The sequence below is a fragment of the Durio zibethinus genome, chromosome 9 (assembly GCF_047325235.1).
Source record: "Durio zibethinus cultivar Kanyao isolate XHJ-2024 chromosome 9, ASM4732523v1, whole genome shotgun sequence".
Lineage (NCBI taxonomy): Eukaryota > Viridiplantae > Streptophyta > Magnoliopsida > Malvales > Malvaceae > Durio > Durio zibethinus.
This window is the reverse complement of record NC_143170.1, coordinates 5282988-5302183: the sequence shown is the minus strand read 5'-3', so window position 1 is coordinate 5302183 and position 19196 is coordinate 5282988. Positions and strand designations below refer to the sequence as shown.

General features: G+C 30.0%; 2 protein-coding genes across 6 annotated transcripts; both read left to right on the top strand.

The window, feature by feature from the left end:
- The first annotated feature begins 826 nt into the window (after positions 1-826).
- OPT6 (oligopeptide transporter 1) lies at positions 827-4884 on the top strand. Its single transcript, XM_022918051.2, has 6 exons — positions 827-1550; positions 2152-2249; positions 2746-3315; positions 3477-3735; positions 3864-4046; positions 4142-4884. Exons 1-6 carry the CDS (start codon positions 1077-1079, stop codon positions 4754-4756), a joined length of 2199 nt encoding a protein of 732 aa, XP_022773786.2. The 5' UTR covers positions 827-1076; the 3' UTR covers positions 4757-4884.
- A 6888-nt stretch (positions 4885-11772) lies between these two features.
- On the top strand, positions 11773-18884 carry LOC111308984 (uncharacterized). Of its 5 annotated transcripts, none has more exons than XM_089765679.1 (15): positions 11773-12072; positions 12247-12550; positions 12638-12735; positions 12831-12910; positions 13505-13571; positions 14247-14290; positions 14704-14874; positions 14971-15069; positions 15175-15243; positions 15514-15652; positions 15920-16121; positions 16725-16816; positions 16970-17009; positions 17791-17966; positions 18697-18884. In XM_089765679.1, exons 1-14 carry the CDS (start codon positions 11938-11940, stop codon positions 17940-17942), a joined length of 1692 nt encoding a protein of 563 aa, XP_089621805.1. In that variant the 5' UTR covers positions 11773-11937; the 3' UTR covers positions 17943-17966; positions 18697-18884. The 5 variants fall into 5 exon arrangements, with proteins under 5 accessions (XP_089621805.1, XP_089621801.1, XP_089621803.1 ...); XM_089765675.1 differs by having other exon boundaries at positions 16716-16816; XM_089765677.1 differs by having other exon boundaries at positions 16716-16816; positions 18674-18884.
- Positions 18885-19196: the final 312 nt, after the last annotated feature.

The window sequence follows — 19196 nt, the reverse complement described above, 5'->3', positions numbered from 1 at the left end:
TTAATTTTAAAAAAACTATTTTCTATTAAAGCAAAATATTACAACAAGAAATATAAAAATATAATTTTGAATTTAATATTTTATAAAACATAAATGAAATATATAATATTTTAAGATTATTTTGTTATTGTTTCTTAAACTTCTAGAGAATTTTATTTTGATCCCTCATTTATTAATAATTTTTTTAATAATTTTTTTTAATCGAGATCCCCCTTTCTTTCCCTTTTAGTATAGATTTTTTTTTTTAATAAATGAAAGACTAAATGCTGTTTAATGGTCATTAAACTATTATGAAGTGAAGCATAAAAATTAGTTTAATGAAATTTTTTTCATTAATATTATTGATTTCCTTTTAAAATTTATTAATTAATAACTTGGAATACTCATTTATAAATAAACAAATAAATAAATCTTCGTCCAAAAGAATAGTGACCTATTTGGCAAGTAGTATCAAATATCAATCTCATTGAAAAGTAATATTTTGGTCATTAATTGGATCAGATTCTGAGAGATTCTCTTCCTAGTTATTTTAATCTTATATTTAAAAGAAAAAAAAATTTCTTTTCAATCTTTATCATGCCAATCATCCCGGAATCTCAGGGCTCATGTTGCCGTAACCCAGAAAAAGGGTCATGTAAACCACTATCATTGTAGCTGACTTACCACCAATGGCCAATGCCACAAATTCTTCATAATAGATAGGATTTGTTCCGAAAAGAAAACCCTTTCGGAAAAAAGCCAAACCAACAGCTTTGTGAAGCAAATTATACCCAACTACATCACTGTACCTAGTCTTTTATTCCTTTTTAGATTCACATTTTGTGTTGCTTCGACCATTCCAAGGCTGCCATATGAAACTTTAGGTTACACACATTGTCTTATTTCAGAATTAAAACTCTTGCTTTCTTGCTATATATATTTACTGAAATTTATCAATTACCAACCGCAACCTTCTCTCCTTTGCTGTTTATTTCTTCTATGATTAAAAGTTTCATGTGTCTTCTCTGATATCTGGTTTGTTTATACGTGTTCTTGCTTTCGATATTGCATCTAGTATCACTTTGTCATTATAAAGAATGGGGGATATATCTGAGATGGAGGCCATGGAGTTCGAGGTGGTTGAAGAATGCCCTGTCAAACAAGTTGAATTAACAGTGCCTAAAACTGATGATCCAACCTTGCCTGCTGTCACCTTCAGGATGTGGGTTTTGGGTCTCGGTGCATGTGTTGTTCTGTCATTTGTTAACCAGTTCTTTTGGTATAGAAAGATGCCATTGAGTATTACCTCAATTTCTGCCATGATTGCTGTCGTACCACTTGGCCATCTCATGGCCAGAACGCTGCCTTCTCGCGTGTTCTTGAAGAATACCAGATGGGAGTTCACTCTGAACCCTGGACCATTCAATATGAAGGAGCATGTTCTGATAACTATATTTGCCAACTCTGGCGCTGGAACCGTTTATGCCACTCATATTTTGAGTGCGGTTAAGCTCTACTACAAGAGGGAGCTTACGTTTCTCCCAGCCCTCCTTGTTATGATGACAACACAGGTTTTCTTTTTTCCTCTTGTGCACGTGCTTTATCTTTTTGGCTTCTGCTCAGAAGTCAGCATACCTAATCCTCTTATGATTAATTATTGTATATATTCATATAGTAAAGTTTTTATCAGGCTATTTCCTTCAAATAAGGAATGCATTGCTGCACTTGCATACTTTTTTTCCTGAATTTTTTTTTGGGTGAATTTTTTAAAGGAAATCCTGTATGAAAAAAATAGCACCAATTCTAGAATCTGAAGAATCATTTGACAATTTACTGTTCCGAAGGATTTGTTTCTGGACGAAGTTCTGAATTGATAAACGATTTTGTTACTCTTAAAAATTGCTTTAATTAGCTTTACATACCATAATCTTTCATGAAAATTTCATGAAAATTTTTGGAATGGAGAATATCTTGTATTATTTCACTAACCTTAAATTTAATAATAAATAGTATTTTGCTTCTTTTCTTTCCCTAAGTTGTTTTGGTCAATGTTTCGTAACTTTCCAAAGTCCAAACAAGGAAATTTTCTGCAGTTTAAATGGTTGTTCAGCAAGTACTTGTGACTTATATTGCATCTAACGTGATGAAGTTGCTCTTCTTGTTTGATTATAGATTTTGGGGTTTGGTTGGGCTGGGATTTTCCGGAAATTTCTGGTTGAGCCAGGGGAAATGTGGTGGCCAAGTAACCTGGTCATGGTCTCCTTGTTCAGGTATTCATTTTCATGCAATATGCATCTATAGGACAAAATTTACATGAAATTTTTTACATAAAAGTTTTTAGGTGAAGTTTTGTAAATTTTTAAAAAAATAATTTAATAAAAAATATAAACTGATAGATTGATAGAGTTTAATGTAAAAATTAATATAATATATAAAAAATTATTAAAAATATTGCTTATAATTTAAATTTGATTATATTTATTCACCGGTAAAAACTCTATCAATATTTTTACTAAAAATATTTATCAAAAAGTAAATATCAAAATTTATTAAAATTTTTTAAAATTCTACACATTTAATTTATGAAAGAGATCTTTTAATTTATCATTTTGATTTTTAATTTTAATTTTTATTTAATTATTTTAAATAAAAAATTTCACAAAATTCGCTTACAACTTTTCATGTAAGTCTTTCCCGCATCTACCCGCCAATGACTACATATTTAGCCTATATATCCTTATCACGGAGCAACCATTATATCTGCAGGGCCCTACATGAGAAGGAAAAAAGACCAAAAGGTGGAACTACTCTTAACCAATTCTTCCTGCTAGTCTTGATCAGCAGCTTTGCATACTATGTCCTTCCAGGCTATCTTTTCAGTACATTGACATCTTTCTCTTGGGTTTGCTGGTTGGCTCCTAAGTCCATTTCGGTTCAACAACTGGGCTCAGGCTTGAATGGCCTTGGAATTGGTTCCTTTGGCATTGATTGGGCTACGATTTCCTCATACCTGGGAAGTCCACTTGCTAGTCCGTGGTTTGCCACTGCCAATATTGCTGTTGGTTTCTTCCTTGTAATGTATGTCATGACACCGCTCACATATTGGTTTGATGTCTACAAAGCCAAAACCTTCCCCATTTATTCGAGTCAACTTTTCAAGTCAAATGGTGAATCATATGACATTTTGAGCATCGTTGACCCCATGTTTCATCTAGACAAGAAGGTTTATGAGCATAATGGGAGAGTACATCTTAGTACTATCTTTGCTATGACTTATGGCATTGGTTTTGCTACACTTACTGCTATGGTTGTCCATGTACTACTATTTGATGGAAGGTAAACCCTACTAACCAAGTAATATAACTATGAAACTTTTGGTGGCCAGTAGCCTTGAAGAAAAAACTGCATGTCAAAGATAAACTTGAAATGGCGCAAAAAGGTTATGTTTCTTATAAATATTATAAATCTTAACTTTCTCATTTTACAACTACATCCAGAGACCTCTGGAGGCAAACTAAAAGTGCTTTTAAAGGGAATAAGAAGATCGATATTCACACAAAGCTTATGAAGAAGTACAAATTGGTTCCCACTTGGTGGTTTGTTGTCATCCTTGTGTTGAATATTGCTCTTGTTCTATTCACTTGTGAGTACTATAATGAGTCACTTCAATTGCCTTGGTGGGGTGTATTGTTAGCTTGTGCCATTGCTCTTTTTTTCACCCTCCCAATTGGTATTATTGCTGCTACCACAAATCAGGTAAAAGAAAGTTTTCAATTGTAATTTGTGTGTTAGACTAGGGCAACTCTATAAAGCTATTTGTCTGCATTAATCTTTTATTTCTATGGTTCGTAAAATTGATTCTTTTGTGTTTTGTACATCTCTAGGCACCAGGTTTGAACATTATTACCGAATATGTGATAGGATATATGTACCCAGAGCGCCCTGTTGCTAATATGTGCTTCAAGGTGTATGGATACATCAGCATGACTCAAGCTCTAACCTTTATTTCAGACTTCAAGCTTGGTCACTACATGAAGATTCCACCTCGATCAATGTTCATGGCACAGGTCAGTTCTCTGTTTGCAATCCCAAAAATCATGGCTCGTTTGAAACGGTAGAATGTAAATCTATAATGTCGAGATCTAACAAGTTGGCATTGCAGGTGGTGGGAACCCTTGTGGCGGTTTTCGTGTACACTGTAACTGCATGGTGGCTTATGGAAGAGATTCCCCATCTTTGTGACACCTCCTTGTTGCCACCTGACAGTCCGTGGACTTGCCCAATGGACCGTGTGTTCTTTGATGCGTCCGTTATATGGGGGCTTGTTGGACCCCTTAGAATATTTGGAGTGGAGGGTGAATATGGGAATGTCAATTGGTTCTTTCTTGGGGGAGCTGTAGCTCCTTTCCTAGTATGGCTGGCGCACAAGGCATTTCCAAATAAAGAATGGATTCGTCTCATACACATGCCTGTCCTTATAGGCGCAACATCCATGATGCCTCCAGCCAGCGCGGTAAACTTCACTAGTTGGCTTATTGTTGGCTTCCTTTCTGGATTTGTTGTTTTCAAATACCGACCAGAATGGTGGAAGCGCTACAATTATGTCCTCTCGGGTGGTCTTGATGCTGGGACTGCCTTTATGACGGTGTTGTTGTTTCTTACACTGCAATCAAAGATTATTGATCTCCAATGGTGGGGAAACAATGGAGAAGGTTGTCCTCTAGCTGCTTGTCCAACCGCAAAAGGGGTTATGGCTGACGGCTGCCCTGTTACCTAATATTCGTGTTAGAACTGATCTACCTCCCTGTTATCTATCTCCTGTAAATAGTTGTTTTCCACTTTTTGCTTCTGGGATTCTTTTGATAAGTTACCTTTGTTTTAAGTACGGCTACCATGTTACCTAATGTTTGTGTTAGAATTGATCTATCTCACTCTTTATCTATCTCCTGAAAATAATTGTTTTCCAGCTTTTGCTTCTGGGATTTTTTGATAAGTTACCTTTGTTTTAAGTATAATTTATTTAGCCAAAGCAAAGATTTGGCGACAAAGCTGCATTTTGTTTTGTCAAAGAAGTATCAGAAACAAGTAATTGTACAACACTGGAATAACGCCAGCTTCAGCTACTTTTCTCTGCCATTCCCTATTTGTTGAAAGTTGAAACAGTGAAACGACAAAGGGCTCGAACAGCATTCTCTGTTACGTGCTTCTTATGCAAGGCATTTCTATTTCCATCAGTCATGGAAGCAAACATTATATCCAGTGCCTCAGAATCTAGAAGCCACTGAGTTATCTGTATGTCATTGGGAAGATTGGAGATGATACCGATAGCAGCAGCGGCCTCTTCTTCATCACTTGAAGTTTTTATAATCCTGAGCAATGTATCAATACATCTCTGACCAACATGCTTCTGAAAAATGTTGCCATCACCATCTATTGTCAAGCAACAGAATAGCTTCACCGCACTTGCTCTCACCACTTGGCTGTTTGCCTCACATAATTGAATCAATACTTGGACAGCAGAGATTCCAGCAATGAGATTTGCTCATGATCAGCTTCTGGGGTATTAGTTGATTTGGCAAGGTGCATAATTACAACTGCAACCTGTTCACGCAAGCTTGGGGATGACAAGCTATGATGATACAGAATTTCAAATAATGGTCCAAGTGCACCTTCTTTAATCATCTGCAGCCCTGGCCACTTTGGGATAAGTTTGACGCTAACTGAGATAGATTTGGGCTCAACAATATCAATCAATCAGGAAGTCGAACAGGAGAAATAAAACCAACTATTAATATAGATAATATTTTTAAAAGAAAATCAAAATATCTCCAGTCAATCAGCAATTTCTAACTAACAATTTGTATATTCTTATTGAATAAAATATTAATTTATATATTTATATAATATTTTTTATAAAAATTATGAAATACATTTTTTAAATTTATTTATAATTTTTATTAAAATTTCAAATCATATTATTTTGTATTTTTTAATTATATCATTTTCATTATATCATATTTTAAATTACTTGATCTCAGTATTTAATTAACGGCAATATGAAATTCAGTTAAAAGCAGTCATTTTCATACATTAGCAACCAGCTGAAAAACATACAAAAAAACAAAAAAAAAATTTCATTTTCTTCTCCTCTTGAGGTTTTTTTTTTTTTCTTAAATCAAACAAAATACAACAACCAAAACAACCCTTTGTCACGTCATTAAGATTAGTTGTCATGTGAACACATAGCAGTTATCAAAGAAACAGAGGAAGAAGCGGCAACTAACAGGGATATAGAAATTCAAAGAATCTTTTTTGTTCACAAGGTTTTCGCGAGAAACCACTTGAATTTTCCTGGAAAATAATAGCAGAGAGAAAAACGTGGCTTTGGAGAGATTCTCTTTGGAAATAATCTTTCTTCTGTAATTTGTTCCATGTTTAGACAGTTTTGCATACAATTTTTTCCATCATGTCTCAGTCTCATATTCAGACCAATGTTTTTTGGCTTTAAAAATCTCGATCGTTGACAAAGTCAACCGTGTTATTTCTTGGTGATCTGATGCGACACGGTCTACGACAGGATAATAGTTAAGAGAACCCGATGTTGGCACGTCACCGTGAAGACAATAAAATTCATCTTAATGGACGCTTGGCGAAGTAAAAATGGCGGTCGTAAGAATTGGGTGTTTCGTAGGAGTATGGGGTTCTCTTGATTGCCTCGAATTCAAATTCGTCGGAAGATCGTAAAAAATAATTTTTTATAAATTTATTAAGTTTAACGTAAATAACTTTATTTCAATTATGTTAAAAGAATATATTAAACGAAATTTAAAAACTCTTACCGTTCAAAAAAAAAAAAGTTTTGGATTGATTGGATTCTTTGTGCTCCAAATATTATTATCAAGGGTTAATAAAATTTGTACTTTCTAAAATTTAAGTAAATTTCATTTTGGTCTTTAATTTTAAAAGGTTTTAATTGAATTTTTAAATTTTCAAAATTATCTTATTTTAGTTCTTTTATCTATAAAATTGTTATTATGTAGATGGTATTAGCATTTTACGTGACATATAAAGAGATTAAAATAAAATTTTACTCAAATTTAAAAATTAAGATGATATTATCTGAGTTTTTTTTATATTTTAGATATAGTTTATAAAATAATAAATTTAAATAATATTCTTACGTTTCTATTGTAGTATAATTTATTAGTTAAATAATTATTTTAATAATTAAAATTAAGTTAAATTTTTGAAAATTCTTTTTTTCTTAGTTTCATATCATTTTAAAACATTAAGCAGTTTAAAAATTAAATAAACATTTTTTTCTATTGAAAAACTTTATTCTGAATGTATTATTTATTAAAATTTTGTATCTATATCTATATATAAAACTAATCCCTTCAAAATTAAACTAATCAATTTGTTGCCAAATCGGCATTTCCATTGTTCATCCAAATCATCAAATAATTGCCATATCAACCCCACAGCTCTTGACATGTGTCATTTTTCAACTGAATTCACTTGCTTTTTACAACTCGCTGCCACCATCAGCGACCACCTAACCCATACCACCACTTTTGCATACCTAAACCCATCACTGATCACAACCCAGATCTTGCCAAAAATTCATCATACTACTGTAATTAAAAACTAAAATATCACAAAAAATTCTACTAATTATTTTTTTATAAAACCTAAAAAAGACTACAAAAAACAACAAATCCACATTAAATAATAATCAATAACCATAATCCAAAATTAAAATGGAGTTTTGAAACCCCTTATAACAAATCCATATTGATAAAAAAAAAAAATTGAAATTACAAATTATTGAAAAATGTAAAATATGAAAAATATGAAAAAAAAAAAATCCACAAACACATACTGAATCCATAAGTAAAAATCAAATTCTAAAACATGCACCTAAGAATCTATAAGAAAAGTCGTGTGTTTAAAATTATGAAAAATACATTAAATTTTTCAAAAGCTTCGACAATTCCAAATTTTCCTTTTAAATTCCTGAATAATTTTTTTTTTAAATCATAACCAACATATGATGTAACAAAAAGATATACACAAAAATTTTAACAATTCAAAAGGATTATTTTTAAAAATATCTTTTGATCTTAAACATTTTTCTTAAAATTCATTTTAGATCTCATCCAAAGTAAAATAATTTGAGAGTACATAAAGGGTATTTTAATTGATGAAAAAAATTTTGAAAAAAAAAAAGAGAGGAATACAATATGAAAAAGTGTGAAAAAGAATTTTAATGAGATAAAAGAGAGGATGACAAAATGAAAAAAAAAAAAAAAAACTAAAAGCGGCTGTTGAAAGCAAAAAAATAATAAAAAAAAGAGAAATAGAAAGTTAGAGTTTTAATTTCTAAGTTAAGAAAAGATGTGGTGTGAAAAATAAATGAAAGAAGGAATTGGGATTGATTGTTTGAGGATGAGCCCAATAAGTTTGGCCTAATTTATTATTATTAATATTGGTATTTTTTAAGAAGTAATTTTTAAATAAGGAATGTTTAAAAAGTTTCAACAAAATTCTTAATTACAAGGATTAGTTTTCAAAGAATCTTGATAAAAAATGAAAATATACAATAAAATATAAGGAATTTCTACAAAAGTAAAATTGAAACTGTGCTATAATTAAATAATAAATAAAATAATTAATTAATTTTTTATTAAATTACAAAAGATGAACCAAAAAAAATTGCTATTATTGCAATTACTACAATAGTATTTAAGGTCTATTTGAATAGATAATGAGATTAATTTTAACGAAATTAAAAATAATGATAGAAGTGAGATTAATTACTGTTAAAATAAAATTAAAATTAATGGTGAAATACATATTTAAATGCAAAAGCAATAATAGCGGTGAGATCAAATGTAGTTAGAATAAAAATGATATTTAAGGATATTAAATTAAAAATTATATATAATAAAAAATTAAATGATTTAGCATTTATAAAATTTATTTATTATATAAAATTTATAAATAAATAATATATATTTTATTTAAAATTTTTATTAATATATTATATAATAACTTTTTTTATTATATTCAATTAATAAAATTATTTCATAATAATCAAAATAAAAAAATATATGTTTGAAAGGCATTTTGACATATAATGATAAATTCAGAGGACAAAAATAAAAAATAAAAAATAAAAAAAAAATCGGCCGGTCACCAACTTAACTAAAAGTGACCAGTTGATGACCTGTGTTTATTCAACTCCATTGAAACACCATTTGGATGCAAAATTTGCAGTTAACACAATTTTTTAGAGTAATTACACTGTTACTAATGGTGCCTTGAAATCCAAACTCATCCTTAGTGGTTGGTTATACATAATAATAATCTTCAAAAAATTTGTTAAAATTTACGAGTTATACGTAATAATATTTCCAAAAATATTTTTTTGACACGTGACGAGTATTTGATAATATTTACAAATGGATATAAATTATATTTGCAAATATATTTATATTATGTTATTACAAATAATTAATTATTATATATTTAATTTTGGCAATTAACAAACTATATTTATATTTTGTATTAATATATAATCTATGTTAAAACATACAAAATAAATTTTATTTAAGTAAATTATTAAAATATTATTTAAATTAAATAAAAAAAATCCCCGACATAGCGGGGTCATCATTCTTGTTATAAATAATAAAAAAAAAACAATTAGATCAGTCTATACCGTCACTAATCAAGTAAAGAAAAGAAATAAAATTGTTGAAAATAATATTTTTTATTTTGTATAAATATAAACTTTTAATAGAAAACAGGTTCAAAAAAGATTTTTTAATAGAAAAAATATTTTTGAATAGATTAATGTTATTTAAAAAAATGAAAATATTTGCTTAATATTTTAAAAGGTTATGGATTTTTTATTTAATATTTTTAAACCAATATAAAAAAATTTATTTAACTTTAAAAATGATATGGAACTTTTAAAAAGGATTTTGAAAAGTTTTTTACTTTTTTTAATTTATTTTTATTAAAATATTAGTTTACTAATAAATCATATCATAATAAAAACAAAAAATATTTTAAACTATAATATTTTATTAAATATATTTTTAAATATAAAATATTTTTATTTAATTATTTTTTTATTTTTTCTTCTTTACAGAATATAGTTGAAATGGAAAAAAGAATCAATATTTAATATTTTTAATAGAAAATAAAATTTTTGAATAAAAAATAATACTTTTATTATAATTTATCAGTAAAATAATATTTGTAATACAAAATAGATTTTTTTAATTTGCTATTAAAACTAAAATACTATTTAACTAGTAAAGCTAAAGTATATATCACAATAAAAATATAAAAATAATATTTTAAATTTAATTTTTATAAAATATATTTGAAAAATAAAAAAAATCGAGAGAAAATTTCTTGATCCTTAAATTTTTAATGAAATTCTATTTTGATCCTTTTATTTACTACATAAAAATATTAACTGTGTGATACTAATTAATATTTATTATCAATTTAAAAAATTATATTGAGAAAAAAACAAAAAAATAATTTATATAATTAAAGATTTCATTTAAATTTTTAAAAAATTAAAAATTAAAATAAAATTTGATTCAAAATTTTAAGATTACTGATACAATTAATTTTATTATCGATAATTTAACATATTTCATTAATCATTACTCTTTTTAAAATTAAGGATCTACTATCTTTTAATTTTTTTAATAAAATCAAACTCAAATATTTCATCCATTTAGTTGAAACAATCCAACTGTATTTATTAAATATCTTTTTATAAATAAAAATAAGGGTAGACAATTCAATCCATTTTTGATAGATTTTGATCCAACATGATATTATAGGGTTAATTTTTTCTTTTTGAAAATCAGATTTTGGATCGGATCGAGTCGAATAACATTAAAGAAAAGTTGAGTTCAAGTTTTAAATAAACCCGACTTGATCCAACTCGATATTATATAAAAATAAATTTTAAATTAATTTTTTTTATTTATATATATTTATATAATTATATATTTAAATATTTATATTTAAAAATAATATTTTATATTTAAAAATAATATTTTATATTTTAAAAATAATATTTTATTAATTTCGAGTCGAATCGGATACAATTTATATAATATCAGATCAAATTCAAATTCAAATATTAAAAAAATAAAAAAATTCAAATCAAATCAAATTTAAATTTAACAAATGTAAAATCAAATCAAATTCGAGATGAATAAAAATTCATGTCGATTCGATCTGTTACCATCCCTAATAATAACTGCTTTATACAAAAGAAAAAGTATATATCCAATAAAGAATGAGCAGAAAAAATAGACTTAATGCAAAGGAAAAGTAAATAATAATGACCAGAGAACTATTAACTATATTTAATTTGCCTTAGATATTAAAGAAGGTTAAAATAAAAAATTTTATTTTATTTTATTAGAAAATCCACATAAATAAAAATTTTAACTATCTTGCAGATTTCGGTTCATCGTCTTCGTGATTTCAAAATAATATAATTTTTATTATTAGATAAGCCACATAAATCATAATCAACTCAAAATAAGTACGATTAAGATCGAAGTTGATTATTTTTTAGACGGTTGTTATATTATTGAAATTAATACTTAAAAATTATAAATTTAAAAAAATTTATGGGTATAACAATTTTTTTAATTAGATAAATAATAAGATAAAAAATTTAAAAGCAAATTAAAAAAATAAAAAATTACAACTAATTAAAATTATTAAACAGTGTTTTTAATTAGATTCGTAATTATCTTTCTTTTTTTTTTAGAAACAGCCTTAGTTAGGGTTTGGCCAGAACCTAAAAAAGAATTTTGAGGACCATAATTTTCTGGTCATATTGTTTCACTCTTCCGATTAAAGGTTTAAAAAAAAAAAAAAACCCCAAAATCACATTTAGAAAGAGGCGCAATGGGAGTGATAAAAGGAGGCAAAGTCTCAGGCACGTTGCCGAACGATGAGTCGTTCGCCGTGCACTACCCGGGCTATCCTAAGACGACCGCTCGCGCACTCCAGACTCTTGGAGGAAGCGAAGGGATTCTCAAGGCAGTTTTATATACTATTTCTTTTTCATATTTAATTTTCAATAATTTTAAGCCCTTGAAAAGAATTCGCTTTTAATTTTCATGCTTCTTCTTTTTTTTTTTTTTCCTTGTGCAAGCTTTGAAATATTTATTTATTTTGTATTATCTCGGGGATTTCGATTTTTTTTTTTTACAGGCTCGTAGTTCACAGTCGAACAAATTGGAGCTCCATTTCCGGCCCGAAGATCCGTATTCGCATCCTGCTTTTGGGGAACTTCGTCCCTGTAACAATTTGTTGCTTAAAATATCGAAAAAGAAGTGTTCTAATGGCCAAACTGCCGAAGCTTCTGGTAAATTACAAGAGTGTTCAACTTCCGGAGCAACTGATTCCGAAAATACGAAACGGCCATCTCAAGTTGAAGTGCAGATATCGGAAGAAGAACAAACTAACCTTTGTGCTGATATCGTTTCTCGAGTCTCCGAGGCTTATCATTTTGATGGTTAGAATTTGATTTTTTTTTTTTTGTTTTAAAAACAAACTAAGGCTTATTATTGCTTTGAAGTTTGACTCTTCTTTTTTGGTGAAGGAATGGCTGATTATCAACATGTTCTTGCTGTTCATGCGGATGCTGCCAGGAAAAGAAAGAGAAATTGGGTGGAAGCAGAGGAGCGGCCCTTTGGTGAGGTCTTTATGGTTATCACTTCAAAATGTAATTGAAACTCAATAAGGTTCTCATTGATAAGTATTTTTTTTTGTAATTTTTTGACACAAAAGGTGAGTTCATGGATGTGGATCAGGAGGATGTGATGATGATATTGCCCCCTCTCTTTTCACCCAAGGATATGCCGGAGAATATAGTGTAAGAAATCTGACATTGTAATTTGCTCATATCATGTAGTTTGTTTTTTTCCTTTCTTTTCTGTTTTTTGATAAAAGGGAGATTATTAGTTTAAGTTCATGATCTTAATTTTGAATAGGCATAAGTGTAAGACAAGTTGTTTTTACCATTAATAAGGTGAGGGGCATTGTTCAATGTATTGACTTACAAAGAAAAATTTTTATTTTTGTAAAAAGGTTAAAGTGAATAATTAATAGATATATTTATTTCCTAAAAAGATCATATTTCTAATAAATAGATATATTTATTTCCAGAAGATAAAGCTTTTAAACAATTTAGAACTTCATTGTGCAGATGAATATATGAAAGTAATTGACGTTTGCAGTATATGACTTATAATCCTAATGCTGATTGTAGTTAAGAAGTTAAAGGGCGAAATTGGCTTCACTTCTTTTAAGAAACCTCGAAAGAAAAATGGGAGGTGTAGTCATGTAGGAAAACTTGTCTTTGAAATGTTGTGTTTTATTTTGAGCTATCTAATTCTAGGCTATTTGGAAGTTTTGATTTGAAGTGCTATGTTGTTTGGACTAACTCTGTAAGTTCTTATCATTTCAGGTTAAGACCATCGACCATCTTAAATTCAAAAAAGAAACAAGAGGGAGTTGTTCAGCATAGTGCTGAGGTATTGAGATTGACTAAAATATTTTCTCGGTCTGTACACCATTTTCTTTCTGCAACATATTTACTAAACACAGTATACATGTACATGTCTACCAGCCCTCACAGCTAACTAATGCGGATGCACATGCTCAATCATCTACACTGCTGTGTCTTGTGTCTTTAATAATATACCATATGTATGGTTTATCCATGTGCTAGTACATTTTTAGAAACTAATTTGCTGGTATCAAAATGCTAAGTGGAAAGGGTGGCTTATCTTTAGCTGTATCATTTTCATAGGCGCATTTGTCTTACTGGGTTATTTGATCAAGAACATATAAAGTACTTGTATTTTTTTTTCTTTAAAGCTTCACACTCTTTCATGTATATACCAATTCAAAAGTTTATGATAGCTTCCCTTTCTTATTTTATGAGAACATTGACCTGTAATTTTGTTGATACTGAACTGAATATGGAACAAATGAAGGTTTGTTGTTGATCTAAGTTTGTGGTGGATTTCAATTCTTTTGTCTTTCTTTTTAATAATGCTACTTGTCAAGCTTATGATTGAGTATATAATTAAAGAAACATGAATGCATGCTTTGCAGCAGTTAATATCTTCCTCTCCTTTCAGCACGTCTTATCTTAGTGAGGATGAGAGGTGTTTGAACTGTCAATTTGATTTTCTTTCATGCAGGTTGACCTTGAGCCAGGCCTTGCAATTGATTTCAACATTAAAGATATCCTCCTGATTGCATTTTACCTTTCTGCTGGATCTAATATTTCAGTTTCCAATAAGTAGAACTTGATGGGCTTCTAGATCATATTGGCTGTATATTCTTCTGGATCTGACCTTTACTTTCTTTTCATTGAAGAAATTCTTTTGTGATGATACAGTAAGAGAGCTTTTATTCTAAATTAATGTCCTTTTGTAGTGGTTTCATGGATAAGATTTTTGCTAATATGGATGGAAATGGATTAAATAGAAAGCGTGGCCTGTTTCTGAAAATTGATGAGATTTTGCACAATTTTATAGAACCAATGAGATTAATTTCCTAGTATTATATACTTGAATTAAAAGAAAAAAAGAGATTTTAATGTGGATACTGTACAAATTTATTCTCCATCTTTCTGTTGGACTTAGCATTCTCACAGATCCCTAAGAAAGTAAATTGGGAGGAACTCATAACCCGAGGCTCAGAGCAGTGGGAGTGGCAGATGACTGTATCTAAGCTCTTTGATGAACGACCTATATGGCCCAAGGAATCTGTGACTGAGCGCTTGCTTGAAAAAGGTCTAAAATTTAGCCATTTGATGCTTAAAAGGTCTTGCCTGAAAACTTACCCTCCTATTTATTAACAATTCTTTCTTGGAACTGTTGAATTCACTTTGATGAATCTTATCTTTCTCCATCCTTTAAGGCTTCTACTTGGGGTTGCTTACTACTTTTCAAATGGGCCATTTCTGAGGTTCTGGATAAAAAAAGGATATGATCCTCGCAAAGATCCTGATTCTCGCATGTAAGACTTCTTCTGGCATTAATCTCCTTTAAACATATGTTATGCTTTAATGGCTTCCATTATGTGGTTTATAGGATGCTTACTTTTGCATTTTCATTTTACCAGATATCAGAGAACTGAATTTCGTGTACCTGAACCATTGAGGAGTTATGCAGATGCCAATGCAGCTAACAAGTAAGTTGATACCAATATATTTAGATATGGTGAGATTTGAGTATCTAACAGTTCTGTTTTTATGAAATCCTGTTCGGTATAGAATATAAGAGAATTTTATGCCGAATTTATAACACAATATACTGTAATAAGATGAAAATCTATGCTCATCAAATTTAATACTTAACACTGACATGAGTCACATGACATTACATTCCATCTGAAATACTTGTGCTTAGCTTTTACAGTTTGTTTCAAGATTATTTCTTTGAATAATTTTTTATTACACAGATTGAAGCATAAGTGGAGAGATTTATGTTCATTCCAAGTATTTCCTTACAAATGCCAGACATTTTTACAGCTATTTGAACTTGATGATGATTACATTCAACAAGAGATAAGAAAGCCTCCAAAGCTAGCAACATGCAATGTGAGTCTATTAACTTCAGTGTTATGCACAGATGTGTTGGTTAATTTATCTTTGATGTCATCCCAGGGATTTTTTTCTTCCCTTTTTCATTATCTTTTTCCCTAGGGATGAATGTCCGTAGAATGGGGGTTATAAGAGTCTTAGTTTATTTAATTTGTTTTTGGGGTGATATCCTCACGCATTTCTTGCATACAAGTCAACAAATGCTTAGTTTTGCAATTTTAGACAAAACATGTCAAAGTTTATTTGATGTCAGATACTTTGCAGTCTAAAACAGGATGGTTCTCAGAGTGTCTGCTTGATTGCCTGAGACTTCGTGTAGCAGTGAGGTTCTTGTCAGTATATCCCGAAACTGGTGCGGATAGCATACTGAAATCTTACTCTGATGAATTTGAGAAGCTAAAGAGGTCATGCATTTACAAGGATGTCTTCAACCCTCATCAAGAGGAGCACCAGCAAACTGATAAAGGTTCAAATAAACTGCCTTTTTTCTAAGTTATCGATGTCTCATCTTTTCTTAGTCTCTTAATTATCCATTAGCTTTGGGTAACGAATGCCCAAAGGGCACTCTTTAAGGTTAGTTAAGATACTGTTTGTAGTGATATTTTTGTATTAGATGCTATAGTTAAAACTTAATGTAATAATTTCGATGCATTGGGAAAAGATATTCACTTAATAGGTAATCTTAGCAAAATCCTTATTTGTTTAGTGGTTCATTTGACTGCCATAATTTCCATATTGCGGTCACTAATATTACAGATAATCTAGCATACTTAATCTAGGAAAACAATTTTGAAACTATTGTTATTGAATGTGATTTTCTTATATTTGTGTAACTCTATATTGATGACATATGCATCTTTTTTCTTGAATCTATTTATTTGCCACGATCCTCCTTTCTTGCTGCAAATTTTTGGTTTTCCATGTTACAACTAAACTTCTCCCTGGCCACCTTTCAACCAAAACTAGATTGGGATACTTCATATATCAGATTGGTTTTAATAACTGCTTTAGACTAATCATATAAGTTTCAAAATACTAGCTTAACATGTGGAGCTTATAGGGGATGAAGAGAAAGAGAGGCCGAAAAGTTCTGATAACGAGGATGATGAGATTGAAGCTGATGATGAAGAGGAGTTGGATATGTATGAGACACTTAATCTGGTAAATCATTTGGTTGTTCTTTGTTCTAGTTTTAACATTCTTGTTAACACTCAGCAGATCATGATATTACTGTATATTTGTCTTATTTCATGCTTTTTTCTCGGAGGAAAAAACCTAAAAGGAACTTTATTGATGTACTTCTTTTTTCTGTAGGGTGATGAGGATGATGAAATCCCTCTGCAATCTGATACATGTATCCTTGAGTGCTAGTCTGTGCTTTTGTTCAAAGCCTGTGTCTTTGAAATAGCCTTCAGTCAGGCTTTCAAGAATGTGTAGGAAAAGCTTCAAAGGGCATTTTCTTTCTACTAAGTTGATTTAAGTTGGTCTTAGACTGTAGGTTTAAAGATTTGCAATCATTTGTTTATTTTATACAAGTAGATTGTTTATTTTATACAAGTTAATGAAGGCTGCTGGAAAGGATAAAAACCAGTCTAGTCTACCAAAATTGATAATAAGACCTAGGAAAGAAACTTTTGACTTGAAATCAGTGCTTCTTTTTGCAATATTAAACTACCATTAGGCTATTACCTTTGCACACAAGAGTGAGCCAGCTTTGATACAAGTTTATAGGATCAAGTAAGCTCTTTATGTTAAAATTGGTTCTCTTGTGATAGCTCTAAGGATGAAAAAGTGATTGCAAATCTTTTAAGCCAAACTTCTGTCACTACACAGACTAATTGAGACCTCTTGTAAAAGTTCTAGGAATGTATTTAGCATATTCATACTTGTTGGTCTAGACAAGTTTTTTTGTTTTAGGATGTGACTCATTTCTAATAAAGCATTCTTGACTTTATAAGTATTATAGGCCTTCAGTTTTAACCTCAAAGCATCTTAGCTATCATACATACATAGATGTACAGACACAGAGAAGTGTGCTAACAAGTACATACAAAAATGTCTGTATGGTATTTAGATTGTCCCTTTCTAGATGTTCCTAGTCTACTTGAGATTTCCTATATATTGCTTAAATATAGATATGCAGAACAACTCAAGGACATATTTGCAAGAGCTTTTTGGTAGCTTTCCATCTACTGTACCTGATGCTGACACAAGTGAAGAAGAATATCAAATATATGAGCAGTTTAGTGATAATAACTATTCTGATGATGATGATGATGACAGCTGACATTCTTAACCCAGAAGTTTACAGGTAGTTTTCCCTCCCTTTCATTTGCTTCCTTTTACTCATTCTACAGGCTCCAGTCACAGCAAAATATCATCATAAATATGATTAAATTAGCTTATTCAAATTATGCAAGACTTCTAATGGAGTGTTTTGTGATGTGATTCATTGGTTATAGGTTATAGCTAGTTTTGTTGATCATCATGTGCACGCACTGGCTGGTTCAACTGCAATCTTTCTAATATTTCTTTCCTAATCCTACTAATTTGAAATTTACTTCTTATCAACGAGTGCATTGGTTTCAAGTCCATTGCAGGATGCTCTGATGCAATCACTATAATTTCATAGAGCCATCTTTTTATTCTCCTTGCCTTCCCTACATCTTTATTATTAGCTAAATTTTTTATAAAACAACTCAAACTAGTTACAGACTTTGTGTTTGTGATCTCAAATGCATTACTTTCTGAAGTTCTTAAAACTTGTACATAATTAATACTTCTCTGAAATATATATATATATATATATATATATAAATATAGAGAGAGAGAGAGAGAGAGAGAGAGAGAGAGAGAGACTTCAAAATGGAACCTAGCCAATCATAGCATCACATTTTAGAATTTCTTCTTTCATATTTTCTGGTATCTGTATTTTACTGCCTTCTAGAATAAAGGGACATATACCTTGCCGTGCAGTTTATTGGTTGAGCTTTTCGAAGGCAACATGTCTGTTTGCAGATAACTTTTCTATAAATTTTCAGTTTGAAGCTACAACATGTGGCAGTGCGGGTTGCAGTTAGTCTTGCAAGCTATAGAGAAGGGTGACTAGATATCTGCATATTCTATTTGCCGTTTTAGTTTACATTTCAACTCAAATTATGAATTATCAGGTAAACTTTTATAAGGTTTAATGAATCAGTAATCTATTCCATTACTTCTGTTGACTTCATTCACGATGTGCTATTTTATCCAACACAGCTATTATTGAATGGCAATTTTGGGATACTAGAATTTCATACCATGCTAATATAATCAGATTTTGTGGTTTCCAGATTACCCTTTTTCTTTGGCCAAACTTGTTTTGGGGTACATGAAAAAACATTACGACTTGAATTTAGATTTTTACCGAGATTTCACCCCATAAGTAGCCATAATTCAAAACTTGTTTCTGGACTGTATTCTATCAATTTTTTTTTGGGTATTTTCGGTATTTGAAATTGTCGGAGTTTGATTTTTATCACTACAATTAAAAGTTTAATAT

Bases quoted from the DNA above. Each gene is read 5' to 3' on its own strand.
- OPT6 (XM_022918051.2), top strand. From the start codon at position 1,077: ATGGGGGATATATCTGAGATGGAGGCCATGGAGTTCGAGGTGGTTGAA. The intron at 1,551-2,151 runs GTTTTCTTTTTT...GTTTGATTATAG, and splicing joins TTGTTATGATGACAACACAG to ATTTTGGGGTTTGGTTGGGC. The intron at 3,736-3,863 runs GTAAAAGAAAGT...GTACATCTCTAG, and splicing joins TTGCTGCTACCACAAATCAG to GCACCAGGTTTGAACATTAT.
- LOC111308984 (XM_089765675.1), top strand. From the start codon at position 11,938: ATGGGAGTGATAAAAGGAGGCAAAGTCTCAGGCACGTTGCCGAACGAT. The intron at 14,291-14,703 runs TATCCTCCTGAT...AGCATTCTCACA, and splicing joins ATTGATTTCAACATTAAAGA to GATCCCTAAGAAAGTAAATT. The intron at 17,010-17,790 runs GTATCCTTGAGT...GCTTAAATATAG, and splicing joins CCCTCTGCAATCTGATACAT to ATATGCAGAACAACTCAAGG.